The following is a 17,926-nucleotide window of genomic DNA, read 5'->3' on the forward strand; positions in this document are numbered from 1 at the left end:
TGAAATAGAAAACTCACCAATTCACAAATGGCTGAGGTGTTTACAGTTCCATTGGTAAAGCACTCGCATTGCATACACAAATCGACAGAGTCAAGGGGTGTTGCCTGTGCTCTGTAATAACCAGTCTTACAACGATCACAGTAACGCCCTTCTGTGTTATGTTCACAGTCATTGCAGACTCCGCCACCGCCCCTGTAAAGATTTAAATCAAGATAAGGTAAGATAGTTCTTCATATTTTCCATTATAAAAAACAAAAGATTCACCAAACAGGAACTATTCATTTTAATGGGATTTGTAAGAATTGCAGTGACACCATGTGTATGTAACACCCAAATGGCATAAAATTTGGCCCTTCTCTAGTCAACTGAATCAAGTAACTTGACTACGATATCATCATTCGTTAATACCATGGTATGACAACCTACAAAGCATTCTGCCAAGGCCTGTTAAAGGAACACGTTGCCTTGGATCAGTCGAGTTGGTCTTTGAAAAGCCTTTGTAACCGTTTGATATAAAATACATATGGTTAAAAAGATATTTAAAAAGTAGAATACAATGATCTACACACATTTGCCTAAAAAATGCGTGGTTTTCCTTTACTTTGCAAAGTAACATGGTCGGCCATTTATGGGAGTCAAAAATTTGACTCCCATAAATGGCCGACGGTGTTTGTCGACGAGGTAAAAGGAAAACCACGCAATTTCGAGTGATACTAGTGTGGAGCATTATATTCTACTTTTAAAATATCTTTCTAATCATATGCATTCTATAACAAATGGTTACATACACTTTTCAAAGACCAAGTCGTCTGATCCAAGGTAACGTGTTCCTTTAATAGTGAGTAAACTTTGCCTAGTGATCAAGAAACATATGGGTTTAGGCTCTACTTCCATTAATGTGCAACATTTGCAATAAATTAAGTTACAAGAAAACAAATTAAGACTGGCCTTAGTGGGATCTCAGACAAATTATCGATGAAGGAAACATCAACACTCGGCCAAAAATGAAAACTCCAACACTTCCAAAGAAAAGATCAGTTTCAAAATCGGTTTGAGAACTAGGAACTACAAAGCGTCCCTTAATCCTCTGTTTAAACATTTTACCTTGAATGTTCACCAGGGAACGGATCCACCGTGATGTCATAATCACAGCTCTCAGCGTGGTTGTAACATGTACATGGTTTACATGCATAGGCAGCTTCCTGGTCACCATGACGGAATGGTTTATCGTTGTACAGGGGCTGACACGTGTCACACTGTTATGCAAAAGTATAAAAATGTGTTACTCTCCACAAATGCATTTTTTTTTTTTAGTGGCATGAGGTTCTAGCAGAGTATTTCTTGAAGGCTAAATGACAACACAATACACATAAACAGGTGAACTGTTGTAAGAAAACAGTTCAAATCGAAATAGATGATGGGGAGAGCAGGGAATTCTTTCTCTATGTGTTTTTATATCCATCATCTTGTTCCACAGTATACATGGTACCTTTGTATGTGTGTTGTGTTGTCAACTAGCCTTTGAAACAGACTATGCTAGGGTCAAAGCGTCAGACCACTGATTATTGCTTTTTTACCAAAGGTCCCTTTGGTTGGTACGCTGTTTGCAATAGCTAGTTCCATTTTCTCTCCATCATTGGTTCACATTCATGATTCATTTTACAGTAAAGGCAGTGGACACTATTGGTAATTACTCACAAAATAACTATTAGCATAAAACCTTACTTGGTACCGTACCGAGTAATGGGGAGAAAGAAGTAATTTTCCACGAATTTGATTTCGAGACCTCAGAATTAGATTTTGAGGTCTCGAAATCAAGCATCTGAAAGCACACAACTTCGTGTGACAAGGTTGTTTTTTTTCGTTCCTAGTTGTCACGCGGCAGCTTCAACGACCAATTGGGCTAAAATGTTCACAAGTGTGTTATTTTATGCATATGTTACGATACACCATGTGAGAAGACCCCAGGTCAAAATTCCAGTTGAACCTAGTTAAACTGGGTTTAACTGGAACTAGTTGAAAACCAGTTGATAAACTAGTTAAACACAGTTAATACCAGTTGGTTTAATACGGAAAATGGACAGAAACCTAATGGTTTATAATTTCAACCTAGTTGAACTCAGTTAAACCTAGTCCAAACCAGTTGGTTAATATGGAAAATGGACGAGTTTGGTCACTATCCAGTTGAACCAGTTGACACCAGTTAACTAGGTTCAACTGGAATTTTGACCTGGGACTTGTCTTTGACAATTACCAAAAGTGTCCAGTGTCCTTAAACATACACTTTGTTATTTCTACGCTGCATGGTTTACAGACGCATGACAGAGAGTCAAACAATTACACTATCTTCAAAGCAATATACATTTCTTAAACCAATTTCTTTTACAATTCATGAAAATATCTACTCTGTCTAATTTCAAATTAGTTTTGTATGTATCGTGAAGGAAAAAAGTCAATCAGGTAGGGACTGATAATCCAACCTACATGCAAGGCTTGTTGTCTGAGGTGGGCTTCGAACCGGGGCCGGAGATGAAAGGCGTGGAAAGAAACCACTGAGCAAATCAGGGGTCGATTTCACAAAGAATTAGGACTAGTCCTAGGACTAGTCCTAGGAGATATACAAAACATGTGGCTAGTCCTAAGTTAGGACGAGTAACTCGTCCTAACTCGAGATAACACTAGTCTTAACTATTTGTGAAATCCACCCCTGGTCCCCTGTTAAAATGTCACTATGGTAATAGGAATATCTTACATGATCTCCCATGGTGTTATGCAGACAGTCACACTGGTATGGGGACGTACTGAGATCACACTCCATTGCATGACCACTGCAGTCACATCTAAGGAAATTATGATAACAAAATGAAATAAAGAAAATTGTTGAAAATAGAGATTTCATAATAAAGAAAATTTTGAAATAGTATGGGTCGTAAAAAAAAAAAAATGTTCAGGTGTGTATAAAATTTGTCTCAATTACTGGGGAAAAAACTTCCACACTGCTGCCCGTAAACTCTGGAACAATTAACCATGACAGCTCACTAGCAGTACTCAAGAAATCTTTAAAAACCCACTTGTTCAATTGATTTGTTTGCTTATTCTGTTTATTTCTCTTTGCTTGTTGTTTATTGTGTGTAAAGCGCTTTGGTACTTCCCTTTGTTAGTTAAAGCGCTTTATAAATACAGTGTACTGTTATAGTAACAAGTAATAAACCACACTCTGGAACTAAGATATTGACAAAAAAGGGCAAGACAGCTCAGTTGATAGAGCCCCAGCACATTAATCCGGAGTGAGTGAAAGTGTGTAAGCTTGGTCGACTAAAGTCACCAATGGAAAGAAAGATAAGAGGGAGTATGAGTGCAGTTTATTAAAGTTGCCCATTGACCCAATTCACCTGGGCCCAATTTCATAGTGTGCTTAACGGTAATCAAATTTGCGTGCTTACTGTAGCAGAAACATTTGCTTAGGCGCAAGTGTATTCCACAGGTTAGGAGAAAATTGGGCAGCCGTGTTGCGCGTTTACCATGGATTTGCACTGTGACATCATTTATTTCCAAGCGGTAAGCACCAGAAGGTAAAAAAAGGGTGTAAGCTTGGTCGACTAATAGCATGCCTTTTCGTGTGCTTATGGTTAGCAGTGCTTTGAAGTGTAAAACGCACCGTAAGCACCGGCCGCTAAGCAGTGCTATAAAATTGGGCCCTGATGTCATCATCAGAATAATCTTGGATGCGCCATTTTGGTGGTCAAAGTCACTAAAGTGTGCATTTTATGCAATGCATCCTTTACACGCCTATTGACCACCAAAATGGTGAGCGTGGCAAAGTCGAGTGTGTGAAGTGCATGCAAGAAGTCAATTGTAAGGAAAAGGCTAAACTACTAGCTCCTCTCTTACCTTGCACTGACAGTCAGTTCCTCTAGGCCGTAATAACCATGACGTCGGTTGGTGATGTAAAAGTGATTCTGCAAATGGATGCGTATCTGAGTTGCCCGTACAAACTCCAGTAGCTCCGGAGCGTTGTAGAAGTCGTTGTGGCCGGGGCGTGCGATAGGCTCCGGTGACAGGAGCTGGAAAGTTATGTTTCCCTTGGAGTAGGGGACAGGTGGATTCCTAAAGTAGGCAGAAAGAGACAACAATTTGAAACTGATGGAAACTGGGCTTCTTGGAGCTAATTGGATCGGACCTGAGTTTCATGGCACGACTTAACACTGAATTCTGCCATGCCAAGCATGCGATTCTATTCAGTTCTAAGCACAGATTTTCACGGTAAGCAGAGTCCATCATATTAAAACCTATTAATTTATAAACTAAAGGGACCTGCAGCCGATTTCACGAAATGTGAAGATAAATTCTATCTCGAGTTAGGATGGGTTCAATGCGTCCTAACGTCTATGGTCCTAAAATTAATCCTAAGTTAGGAAGAGTTTGGTGAAATCCACCGCAGGCACTGCATAAGCCTAGGCTTTCCCTGTGCTTTACATGGCTCTCCCCACTTATCACCCATTGTACCTAACTGTTTTATGATTATATATTGTGATATTTGGAAATAAACAAACATACTGGGCCTAGATCAACAGCTTTTTCACTTGTCAATATTCAAATAAAATAGGAATGGTTTCCAAAACAGAACTTGCCAGCCGGACCACTGTTAGGGGAGAACGCTGGGTGACATACATGTACACAAATTTGTATCAAACCAGGGTCACATTGGTGAGAGGCGAGTGTTTTACGCTCAAGACAACCTTGAGATCGAAGAGAACCAACGCACAACTCTACTCACAAATGGCCTCCGTAAGGTAGTAAACCAGGGTCACATTGGTAAAAGGCGAGCACTTTTTGAACTAGCCATCCATGCCACCCAAATTTCCTGCAAGTACAAACCTATCAACCCTCATTTTTCCAAAACAAAACAAAACAATTTATTAGTTAATAGCCCACATGCAGCAAAGAAGTTATATTTTACGTTGAAAATTGCAGACAGTTGACGGAGGAGGGCGATAGTAGAGCTCCGTTATTCGGCATGCCAAACGCTGTCAAACAGTCTTCTGCATAGTACTGCCAGTTGGACCAATCTAACGTATCGTTACGTCGGCGGGATATGGTGACTGATGTGGGTTGAGGGCTGTAGAATTGTAGAACCACGTAGAAAACCTGAATAAAAAATGTAAAAAAACCTTCAGTATAAAAGAAGTTGGTAAAGTTTCAACAGTTTGTTGGGAATACCTTTGACTATAATTATCAGTGTAGTTTCAGAAATGTTTAAGAAATAAACCACAAGGGAAACGTGACTTGGTTAATTTCATTCAACTTTGGGGTGAAGAAAAAATTTAAAAGAACAGAATCTGGAAATGAGTTAAATGGCTTCTGACTTGCACTTTCCGAACAAAGATATTGACAACATTGACAGAGATAGCCATCATAGGACAAGACAGCTTAGTTGGCTGAGCACCATGTTGTTCCGGAAGTCGTAGGGTTTAAATCCAGTTCTCGTAAATTTGGCTTTGTTCACGCGAATTTTAAATATTGTTAAATCAGGACATGGCCACATCATCATCATCTCATCATCTTCCTTATACCGTGTTGAAACCTCCTCATTGGTCAAAGTGCAAACTAGCAGGTGCAGACAATGTGCAAAGTAAAAGCAGGTTACTTATTTTAGAATTTTATTTGGGGACAGGTAATTACATGTACATAGTTGAAGGTGACCCCGCTTAGCATGCTCTTAGCATGCTCTTGAAGAAAAGACAGGGAGTTAATTACACAGTTTAGCTACCAGTCTGACAGTACCTGGAACTCCCCACTGACGAGGTCAACATACAGCATGATGTCATCGGTGAACGTAGACACCCAACTGCTCCCAACGTCTCCATCGTTAGCAAACTCTAGAGGGTAAGCGTACTCTCCGATGCGTGCTAAGGTGTCATCAGTGGTGTCTGGCTCACCATTCTTGAGACAGAGTCTGTGAAAGAGTAAAATCAATAGCTTTCAGACTCTAACCCGGTTCAGGCGTTGCTTCCTTATTTTTCACAGGTTAGTCTTATCGTATATCAACAATTGTATAGGATTAAAAACAATTGAATGGTTCCAAAAATCAAAGGTATACTTTGCCTTTGAGAGATACTTGAAATCTCTTATTCTCAACTATTTAACAAGCAAATGAACTCAATAATTACTCACAACAAATATTAACTTAAAAACCGACTTGGTAATGAGCATTGGAGAGCTGTTGATAATATAAAACATATAGGATTTGAGGCATTGCATGGTGAGGTATCAATGTATATTTGGTTTGCGGTAACACCATGTGTGTATCTACTTGCCAGGTAGAGTTGTTCTTAGGGAACTGTCTTGCTTTATCCTACTGCCGTGGAGTAGATAATCGGAGGTTCGGGAGACTTCTCAGTTCTAAAAAGAACTGTCCTGCTTTTTAACTATTACCAGGGCGGATGGTATAGAAATCAGACTGGACTACTACTTTAGCTTATAGGATCGTAATTAACTGTACTGCCGCGGAGTCAGTTCTGAAATTGGTCTCAACGTTTCGACTAGCTTGCTCTAGTCATCGTCAGGAGACTGATGATGACTAGAGCAAGCTGGGCCCAATTTCATAACGCCTAGTAATGCTTAGCAGAAACAGGTTACCAGTCAAAATTACATTAAGTTTGCATTGTTGCGGCTGGTACTCTACTCAATTTTTGCTTAGCAAAGACAATTGTCACCCGATATTTTCTATTAACAGCTTTATGAAATTGGCCCCTGGTCTTTAGGGCCCAATTTCATGGCTCTGCTAACTGTGGAATTCCGCACAGAATTTTGCGGTAAGCAGAGCCATGAAATTGAGCCCTTTTCTTACCTGTCCTCCAGGGGGTTGATCCGTGGATGGGAGTCTGGGCACCTGCACTCTGACTGAGCATGGACCCCTGGGAAGGATCCTGTAGCCAACTCAACAATCTCCCGATTTGTCAGTGTATCTTGAAAGACAAAGAAATCTTGCATCCGTCCTAGATACTGGTTCCCCTCTGAACAAGTTTGAAAATTGAAGAAGAAAAAATGTTGAAGGGATTGTTTACCATAAAATCTTACTTGGTGAACATCACTGCAACTGTTTTAAACACTTTGTTTAATACCGGGTGCAGTCTGGATGTGATAACAACCCGAGGGTAATTATCAGCATCTAGACTGCAACCGGTTTTAAACAGAGTGTTTAATACCGGCCAAGCACATTTTTATTCCCATTCATAAATACAATTTCTGTCAAAAAACATCAAAACTTTTTTATCCCAATTGAAGAAAAAAAACACGCAAAAATTATAATTGTTCAACTATTTGTTTAAACCAAACACCCCTCCAGCTATGGAATGATAAGGCCCTCTGGTGAAAACTCCTTATAAGGAGATTGGCGTGGCACAGGTGTTCCAGCCGTGCTCTCGACCAATAGGAATGAATAAACTGTCTTATAAGCACAGGTGCTAACTCGCGTGTCACGCCCATGTTAAAGGCAGTGGACACTATTGGTAATTACTCAAAAAAATTATTAGCATAAAACCTTACTTGGTAATGAGTAAAGGGGAGAGGTTGATAGTTAGCACATTGTGAGAAACGGCTCCCTCTGAAGTGACGTAGTTTTCGAGAAAGGAGTAATTTTCCACGAATTTGATTTCAAGATCTCAAGTTTAGAATTTGAGGTCTGGAAATCAAGCATCTGAAATCACACAACTTCGTGTGACCAGGGTGTTTTTTCTTTCATTATTATCTCGCAACTGCGATGACCAATTGAGCTCAAATTTTCACAGGTTTCTTATTTTATGCATATGTTGAGATACACCAAGTGAGAAGACTGGTCTTTGCATTTTACCAATAGTGTCCAGTGTCTTTAAAACAATTTTTACTGGTGTTATATCATCCGTTTAAACACCCCACAAAGGAATGAGGCTTTAGAGAAAGGGATTCAACATTACAATATTAGAATCTTTTTTTTGCATGGAACTATTCTCAGATTGTGCATTCTATTTCTGGATTATTTTTCCTGCTTGAACATAACCGCTCATGATTTTTGGCATTACATGTGTATATAATATCCAAAATGGTAACTGCGTTTGAAATGAAATTTCAACAGATCAATTTAATTGTATCTCCAATCATTCAAACAGTTCCAAGGTTTTTTTTGGAAGGCAAGTTGAGATTTCATCTTAGAGCTATTGGGAACAGTGACCTCAAAACTAGAGAAGCAGATCAAAGAGCGGGATTTATATTTGGAAAAGAATACTAGCTGAATTTCTTCACCAGGCAGAAATAAAAATTATGAATTCTGATAAAAAGTCCAAAATTTATCATCCCTGAAATAGCTAACTCCCCTTTGTTATGATTAAATGGCCATCAAAACGAAGACATGATATCAAAACAATTGATACATAATCTGCCTAATATTATTGTCTGGAATTACACGTTGCCCCTGGTCTTGGCCTTAGTGCCCTTCAAAGTTTCCCATTGACTTTAAGATTTTCCAATGGAAGTGCCCTTTGCAAAATGAAAATGGCTTTGCCCTTTCAACATGTTCAAAGGCATGCCTTTTGATTATTTCAATTTATGCTGCAGAAACTTATTTAGGCCTACTTTCCTTTAGATTCACATCCAAAAAGTTGGTAATTTTCATCGATAAAACAGGAGGGAATAATTATAAATTATTTAAAAAAACATTCCATCAGTATTTGAAACAGCGTTTTGGTCTTATTACAGAACATTCTCCAGATTAATAATTATCAATTGCACTTTACAAAATAAAATTTCCATTGAATGCAAGATTTACGAACCAATGTTAACATAATGAGTGTTTAATGCGCCAAACAATAACACACAATTAATTACCATTTTGACATTATGTGGAAAGACCATCTGTCAGAACTGGAGGTGAATTTAAATGAAGAAGTCTATTTTACTACGCACGAAACTGACAAATTAAATTGGAGTGGGTACAGACGGTAGTGTTTATTACGACATCACTTGGGTGTGCCCAGAATATTCACATAAATATAAATAGATGTTTCAGAGCACATCTGTGTGGGTTTCATAAATAAGGCATGAAGCGCTGCTGCGTTTTGAAGGCTTTCAAATGAACATTGTCATCTTGTTGTTGTTTGTTCCTTCATTCATTCAAATCACCAAGGACTCAGAATCAACAGAAAGGACAAAACAATTCAACTGGTCTGCATTTAAAGGGAAGGTGTACGTTTCCTAAAATTATTGCCAATAAAAACTTAAAGTCACCTGGAAATAGATTTTTTTTCTTTCAAACATAAGAGTATATGCTTACGAACAATAAAACAATTTTTTTAGTAATTGTTTGTCAGGATTTATATGTTTAAAAAATATATAAAGTTGTTTGGGGGCTGACTCCGCCTACCCCTTTTGTGACGTCAATCGAGGCAGACTTTGACTGCAATGCGTATAGTAAACACACGTGCAAAGTACATGTACGTCCAAGTAGTGAGTTGGTACATTTCAAAAAGTGTTTTTCTGCATTCAGCAGCAATTTTTTTTTTAAACGTACAAACTCACGACTTGGTCCGTACATGTACTTTGCAATTGTGTTTACTCTACGCATTACAGGCAAAGTCTGCCTCGATTGACGTCACGAACAGCGCCCTCTCGGGTCGGGGTCTGCTCTTAAATTTGTAAATAACATAAGAACTGATTTTTTAAAACCTTAGTTAACTGTTTATTCACATTCCACTCATCAAAACATATATATTAGTGACAAAAGCTTTATTTTGAAAAAATACCACTTCCAGGTGACTTTAATTGGTTAGAAAAACAGCAGGGTTGTGGCCCTACACGCAAGTACCTGTATGTATTGTATTACGCGTAAATTAGCCCAGGCTGCGTAACCTTGCGCGCAACATGTATCTTAATACACTTCTCACTGTGTTTATTTCGCCGTTTAAAAAGACAGATGCCCTAGCAAATGTTCCCTGAAAATAATACTTTTGCTCGTTCATGTGTACGCCACAAGCCTGTCTGGGCTTACAGGGATTGAAAACAGTTGTGCTTCTTGAAACAAGACTAGTTCTCTAGTACATACACTGTTATGATCCTGTGTGAGCCCTACCTGTTAGTCTTTGTCCAACTCTGACAATGGCGTTACTCTCATCATACATCTGGCCCTGCAACGTCTGGGTGTCAAGAGCTGTGCCATCTGCTGCCAGGCCGTTGATGAAAAAACTGATTTTGTTGTCATATACCTTGAAAAAAGATCAACACTTTTAGTTAGTCTACAAAAATGGTAAAATAAATGGGTTTATGCCATAATTGTTCAATAACAACATTTTATTGGTAAAGGTTTGCTGCTAAATGGGAACAGAAAATTTAAAAAAAACCAAGTTATCAAGACCTAAAAAAAAAATTCATTATAAACTTTGCCTATTCTTGTAGTTTTTGAATTGAAGTCGTAGCTGTTGGTAAAAGAGATAAATTACCTGTAACGCCAAATGTGTCCATCGCGTAGGAGAAATGTCAGCTTGTGCACTGATGAGGTAGGCCAAAGTTGGACTTGTGCGGTACTCAAAGGAGATCACAGTTTGTGAGACCAAGATGGTGAAGATGATTTGCCCATTAAAACTGGAGCGCTTCTCAAGTAACGCACTGAGAGGACAAATTACAAGGAATTAGTTCAAGCATTCAGGATCTATTGAGAAGGCAGGGGTGGAGTGGGAGGGGGGGGGGGTAAACTTTCACTTTTTAATCCTTGTTGGGAAATGCTCTGAAAAATGGCTTATTTATTATTTCATTACTTTGTTAACAAGTTCATTTCTGTTCCACCAAATTTATCGAGGTCCAGTCATTTTTGCAAATAGTTTGGATGATAAATCATCTTTTTCTATGTGCGAAATTTAAAAAAGTGCTTGCATTTAAAAAAAAGCTTTGAAAAGTCATCTTCTTCATAATTGATAATTGATGCTACTAAATGTAGCCACTTTGTTTGAAACTTAGCGTGGTGGGAGTACAATCAAGGGAGGTTTGCGATTAAACCATAAATCTCATTTGTGAGTTGTGTTGGTAACTAGTGGTTTGACAGCGCAAACTTTGGATCAATATGCTATGTTTAAGAATTGTAGCCTTATGTTTTAGTTGCGATAATTGTACCACTGGCTGAGATGGGATGGGAGGATTGAGGGAAAAGTGTCTTGCCACCAGTTTTTCTTTTCGTTATGAAATAAAATAGTATAGATTCTAATTTACTCAAATGGGATTTTCCTTTTAGTAAAAGTTAGTGAAAAAGTGGTGGCAGAATACTGAACGTTTTCTGGATGTACACTGCCTTTTTTTTACAGGGTTATGATTATCGCAACAACCTCCTACAGAGTTCTAGTTTTTGTGACAACTTTCAATTCATAATCATAGGGAAGTTAAAATTATTTGAATTTGTAGGCCTTAAAAAATTATCAATCATTCAAACATTTTTCTAGGCTAAAGTATTTCAATCAATCAAATAAAATACTCACCCCTCTTGATTTAAAGACGGATCAGGTTTTAACCAAACAGCCAATGTGAACCTTCCATTGACACCAACGGTAGGTACTACCCCAGGGGAAATAAAACATCCAGGATCAAAAATCTGCGAGTTTTCACCAGGCATAGCCACCGGCGAAACGTCGACAGAATCCAGCCGAATGCAAGGGGAAGAAGGGAATAAAATCTGGGATGGGGAAGGGGTACTAGTCCTGCTTGGACATCCTTGCGAACAAATCGTTTGGTGGCATGACGAGACTGAAGAACTTAAAGTTGAACTCCGGCAAAAGGCCGTTGTAACAAGCCCACCTGTGACCGGGTTGTACCCGCAAGTTCCGATGTCGGGCACGGTAGAAATTGGCTTACGTTCGGCGGCATTTATCAGCTGCGGAAAGGCTCCCGATCCCTGGCAAATGGCGGGTTGTATGCAGTTCAAAATGACAAATATAACAAGAACAGCACCACTGTGTGCACACAAATGTCTTGTGTTTAAAAATCCAAAAGAAGCCATCTTTGGGAGATACAGAAGCTCTTTTAACTTTCACTTTCGGAGCGAGTTGCTTTTTCTGGTGCTGGTATGCGAGTCGCCATTTTGTTTAATAACGGTAGCCAACGTGCACAGCGTCCGTTGCGACCAATCGCAGTGAAGCGTTCCGTTTATTCCATTGGTGTCAAATTTCTGTGTCGCTTTAAAAATCTGCACAGCCCAATTATCGTTTCGAATTCCTCGAAATAGAAAGAAGTTTTTTAGTTTTTACAAAATAAAATGACCAGTTTATTAGCACAAGAAGCCTAGGGTGTGTGTTTTATGTTGAAATAGAGATGCACCACATGTTTATTGTCAAAAACAGTAACACATTGCAATGTTTACATTTTCATTTCGGCACGTTCGAGACTGAGAGCCTGTTTTTAAATAGTCAAATCCACTTTCTTCGTTTCACAGATAGATAGTTAATAAGGAAGCATTAATATTACATTTTGTGCCACAATATGTGTAGTTTATATTTTGTTTACGTGAAATATAGAACCAAATTTCTCCGGAAATTATGCAAAATTCGTCAGCTGCAATTTCACTTTTTTTCTCGTCCTGACACTATTTGAACCCACAGGGCTTTGTTTATTCTTATGCTAATGAGCTGACTCAGTTCAGCTGGCTCGACCCACCCAGCCGTTACATTAGTTGGCATTTGTCCACCTGTAAAGCATTGGCAGTCACTACCGCACAGAGGGAGTAAGTTTATGTAATGGGGGTAAATAGCAATATACCTGAACAGCTAATTAAAAGGATACTAATTGAATAAACAAGTGCTCCAATGTTAAGGCTTTCAAGGCGTATGTAAAATGAAACTTGTACATGATGAATAATTCAAAAGAAAACGAGTAGTTACGTATAAAGTTGAGTTGGGTCATGGATGGTTGAACTGACTTTTGTTGGTAACAAGTAATGGGTAGCTGTTGATAGTATAAACATAGTGAGAAACGGCTCCCTCTGAAGTTACGTAGTGTTCGAGAAAGAAGTAATCCATGAATTTGATTTCGAGACCTCAAGTTTAGAATTTGAGGTCTCAAAATTAAGCATCTGAAAGCACACAACTTCGTGTGACAAGGCTGGTTTTTTCCCCCATAGTTATCTCGCAACTCCGACGACCAATCAAGCTCAAATTTTCACAGGTGTGTTATTTTATGCATACAAATTATGTTGATATACACCAAGTGAGAAGACTGCTCTTTGACAATTACCAAACGAGTACAGTGTCTTTAACAATTTTCTGCGAATAAAAATTTAAAATAACTTATAAATACATAAATACAAAAATAGAGCTGGACATACCAATGGTATATATATCAGTGTGATGTTTTAAATATAATTTTAAAGACACTGGACACTATTGGTAATTGTCATAGACCAGTCTTCTCACTTGCTGATCTCAACATGCATAAAACAACTACTGTGGAATTTGAGCTCAATCGGTCGTCGAAGTTTCGAGATAATAATGAAAGAAAAACACCCTTGTCACACGAAGTTGTGTCAGTGCTTTCACATGCTTGATTTCGAGACCTTTTCTAAATCTGAGGTCTCGAAATCAGATTCGTAGAAAATTCTTTCTCGAACACTTTGTTACTTCAGAGGGAGCTGTTTCTCACAATACTATCAACCTCTCCCCATTTTACTCGCTACCAATTAATGTTAATAATTACTTTGAGTAGTTACCGATAGTGCCCACTGAGACCACCTCATTGCAATGTCAACCGATCAAGCAGACGTTTATTTTAAATCTGAATTACTTTCAAGAAGGTAGTTGTGTCTCAAAGACACATTTTAAAATAAATAAATTCTTCGATTTACGTCTTATCGAGTGTGTTGTGTAAAAGAACCAAGGAAAATGGGTTTGTCGGTGGGAGAGGCTGGGGGTGTGTGCTTTGGTGCCATGCTTAGAAAGGGTACGATGCAGTCCCTGTCCTGACCCCCATGATTTTATTTTGTGGCCGCAGTAGCGATCCCGATCGCGATCGTTCACAATTATTTGTCCATGCAAAATTGCACTCAGTTTTCTCTTCTTTTATTTTTTGTGAGCACTATTGTGAGTTTTGTTTACAGGGGTGGGGCGCATGGAGGCACTTGTACTGGTTTTTCGCAGTGGGATCACGTGCCCCAAGTACCCCCCCCCCCCCCACGCCGCTGTCCCTCACAAGTGTGACCCTATATTATATATAGTTAAGCCTGACGTTTCGACCCTATACCAGAGCGATTCTCCATGGCTAATAATGACAACACAACAAATATCCAGACAACCTTTTCTTCTCTTTATTTTCTCTCTTATTGAACGTAGGAGTATTAGGTATGAGGTTTGCGGTGTAAAAAGTGTTGGTTCGGAAAAGAATCGGTGCACCGCGGTGGTTGAACTCAATGTTCCGATGATGCTCCGATCGTCTTCCGTAACCAAACCCCCTAGCTTTTTCTCTAATTATACTTGCGCATTAGACAGTATCTGCTAGGCGCCCATCAGAGATGTCCACTATACAATTGTTGCACGCTATGACGGGGTCCATGGCGTTTGAACACCCAAGGGGGGAAATGGCACCAGAGGCGAAGCCGAGGGTGCCATTTACCCCAAGGGTGTACAAAACCAATGGATCCCAATCACAGAGTGCAACAATTGTTTTGTTATACCTTGGTAACATTAATATTCCTCGTCTCGAAGTTTTGTTGTAATCTTCAAACATTATTACGACGGAGTATCCATTGGTAAATAAGCAGACGAACAAGAAACAATTCCTTACTGTTCCCTCGAACCCGCAAGGGTGTTTCGTACACAGCGCTGGAAATCGACCAACACTGTGAACGTTCAAGGTGATCACTTTTCATGTTACCCGACCCCTGAGCCATGTAACATGCGTTTTTGTTGCACGTCACGTGATTGGTTCTCGACCAATCAAACTTCTCAGTTTGTTACCGAGGTATAACAATCCAACTTGGCATTTCTTCCTCCACGCATCTACCGAGCCCTCAGCATATACCGCGCCATTGACCCACACGGACCGGAAAAGTCCCGCACAAGCAATAGAGAAGCCCCGGTGTCAGATGCAATTGTGTCCACCATGCAACACTGTCCGCTCCGGACACTTTTGCATATGCAATCGTGTCCGGGGCTATGCAAAAACCGTCCGGCGGACATGTGACTGTACATGTATGTGTGCGCGCGTAAGCTAGCGTGTGTGCACTGAACCTACGTATGCAGCATGGATATTCACGTATTTTACGTCGACCGTCGACCAAGGGCGTTTAATTTCAGCCAGGACGGTTTTGCACGGGGCGGACCGGACACAACTGCATATGCAAATGTGTCCGGGCGGACACAATTGCATTATACAGCAGCGTCTGGGCGCACACGATTGCATATGCAAAACCATCCGGGGGACATTATTGCATATGCAGTAATGTCCTCCGGATAGTATTTCATAGAAGACACAATTGCATGCGACACCGGTCATCATCTTCCTCCCTAAACTACCGACACCTCAATCCTCAATTTCGGAATAAAATTTTATTTTTTATAATATGACAATGAGCAAGCAAGTTTCTAGCCTCTGGCAGTCAATACATGTACATTTTCATTAATGTAACATAAGGAGAATCAAACGGTACATGGATAAGCTTTTTTCCTCTCTCGTATTGAATTTTGCAGTCTCCTTTTATTTGATGCAACGTCATATAAATTGGCTGAGTTCAAAGATTACAAAGTATGTTCCACACCCTTGAAAGAACATTTTATTACCCCCACCACATTTGGAACTTTTTTGAATACCAAATAGAGAACGAATCCGTTTTCAAATTTGCTCTTCTTGTTTTTAATGCTTGAACCAAACTACTTGTTATATTTCCACTTTACTGTCACATAACAACCCCATACCAGCAGAACTTCTTCAGTCCACAATTGACATCAGTCGTTTGAATGTTCCCCGAGCAAACAAAGTTCTAGGTCAAAAAGCTTTTCATCCAACGATTTGGAACAATCTACCTACTGTCATAAGGGAATCAGTTACTCCATTTTCTGCATTTCGTACAAGCCGAAAGCCATGCCAATTTCCTGATGGAATGGCGCTTTATAAATTTCAATTGTTATGCTATGTTTTAATCCCCAAGATCCCCACGGTTGCTTTCTGCCGCTCTAAATACAATTTACAAATAAGAGACATCCCATGAGGGCGTGTTCAGCTATAGCAGTGAACCAATTTATGGTGAGAATCAAATTGAAGTAGAAAGTTTAAGTAAAACTCAGTATGTGAGAAAGCCTATCTTTCGACCCAGATGTGCGCCATATACAAGCACACACTTAATTCAATTTTTTTTCCATACAAGAAAATTGCAGTTTTGATTGCTCCAATGTCGAACGGGGACGCATCCTCATTTCTTCGGCTGTCGATTAATTAAATCAATTTCGGGTTTCATCGAGTAAAAAACATAAAAAATGTAATAAAATCCACTGTCATTTCAATGTCACGTCATTTTCGATTAATATTAAAGTTAATAAAAACTATAAATTTTCATTGGTCTATAAATTCTATTTTTATGTCAGTGTCACGTCATTTTCAATAAAATTTCAACAAAGAGCAAACCAATATGGTTATTAAGTTATAAAAATTCTGAAATCTGGTTGGTCGACGAGGGAAAAACTACCACGAACAAAAATCCATGTCACTGAAGTTTCCGCAGAGTGTTTACCGTCATACTCTTTTTGGCGCGAGGTATATTTAGAGTGCATCACGATACAAGAGACATGCGGCTTATTTACGTCCAATCAGATGGACGCGCCCAAAATGGTGAAATGTCTTCAGGACACAAGGGGTAAGGTGTCACGACCGGGACCCGAACCCACACTTTGATCAAGAGTCCGATGCTCTTATCCGCTCAGCAACGACACGTCATGTTTACTTTAGAGTTGGGTGGAGCGAATCTCTCTCTTTGTGGGATGGGTAGGGCATTAAAGGCAGTGGACACTATTGGTATCTTCAAATAATTATTAGCATAAAACCTTACTTGGTAGTGAGTAATGGGGAGCTGTTGGTAGTATAAAACATTGTGAGAAACGGCTCCCTCTGAAGTAACATAGTTTTCGAGAAAGAAGAAATTTTCAAAAAATTCGGCTTCTAGACCTCAACATTAGATTTCGAGGTCTCGAAATCAAGCATCTGAAAGCACACAACTTCGTGTGACAAGGGTGTTTATCTCGCAACTTTGACGACCAATTGAGCTCAAATTTTCACAGGCTTTTTATTTTATGCATAATGTTGAGATACACCAAGTGAGAAGACTGGCCTTTGACGATTACCAATAGTGTCCAGTGTCTTAATATAAACAGTGAACCCATCTTCAGTGAAAACTGCGGAATGATTCTCACATTATTCACTGTGGTGCTGATCAATGGTTAAAAATTCCGTAAAATGTTGTTGTTGCAGATGTGCTTTTTGACATAGATGAGATCCAGTGAATCTATACTTCTTCTATTTTAATATTCATGGCTATACCATATTGTTATATAATAATAGACATACTATATTTTTTTTACAAAGGAGAACAACGTCACGTGTTGAACAAGGGTATACAAATAACTATGGGTGCGTTCGTTAAGCTTCCCTGGGTGTACCCCGCGGTGCTCACTCGGGTGAGCCCCTGACAAGAGCTAATCGAACGATCACACTCGCCCTCTCGTGGTGACGGCATGCACCTTAGGTCACCCCCAAGTGACCCACTCCACAAGCAGGGCACTGGGTGCTGACCCAGGTGAACCCGTCAAAGCTATTCGAACGTACCGGGGCAGACCGGGGTCGACCCAGGGACACTAAACGAACGCACCCTAATTGATGGTGAATAAAGACACTTTCTGAATTATTGTGTTCATTATACTGATGGGGCGGTGTTCCA

The 17,926-nt window shown here is 39.5% G+C and overlaps 1 protein-coding gene across 1 annotated transcript in view; it reads right to left on the reverse strand.

Annotated features, from left to right (window-relative positions):
• LOC117287941 (usherin-like) overlaps nucleotides 1-12,080 on the reverse strand; it is a 64,830-nt gene extending 52,750 nt beyond the window's left edge. Inside the window, exons 1-10 of the mRNA XM_033768588.1 lie at nucleotides 11,496-12,080; nucleotides 10,470-10,635; nucleotides 10,103-10,235; nucleotides 6,851-7,016; nucleotides 5,785-5,956; nucleotides 4,961-5,148; nucleotides 3,892-4,107; nucleotides 2,753-2,840; nucleotides 1,105-1,256; nucleotides 18-192 (exon numbers count right to left, since the gene is read on the reverse strand). Coding sequence (XP_033624479.1) covers nucleotides 18-192; nucleotides 1,105-1,256; nucleotides 2,753-2,840; nucleotides 3,892-4,107; nucleotides 4,961-5,148; nucleotides 5,785-5,956; nucleotides 6,851-7,016; nucleotides 10,103-10,235; nucleotides 10,470-10,635; nucleotides 11,496-12,013 — 1,974 coding nt within the window. The 5' untranslated portion in view covers nucleotides 12,014-12,080. The remainder of the gene's footprint in view (nucleotides 1-17; nucleotides 193-1,104; nucleotides 1,257-2,752; nucleotides 2,841-3,891; nucleotides 4,108-4,960; nucleotides 5,149-5,784; nucleotides 5,957-6,850; nucleotides 7,017-10,102; nucleotides 10,236-10,469; nucleotides 10,636-11,495) is intronic.
• Between the last annotated feature and the right edge of the window lie 5,846 nt (nucleotides 12,081-17,926).

This window comes from Asterias rubens, chromosome 1 (assembly GCF_902459465.1).
Source record: "Asterias rubens chromosome 1, eAstRub1.3, whole genome shotgun sequence".
Lineage (NCBI taxonomy): Eukaryota > Metazoa > Echinodermata > Asteroidea > Forcipulatida > Asteriidae > Asterias > Asterias rubens.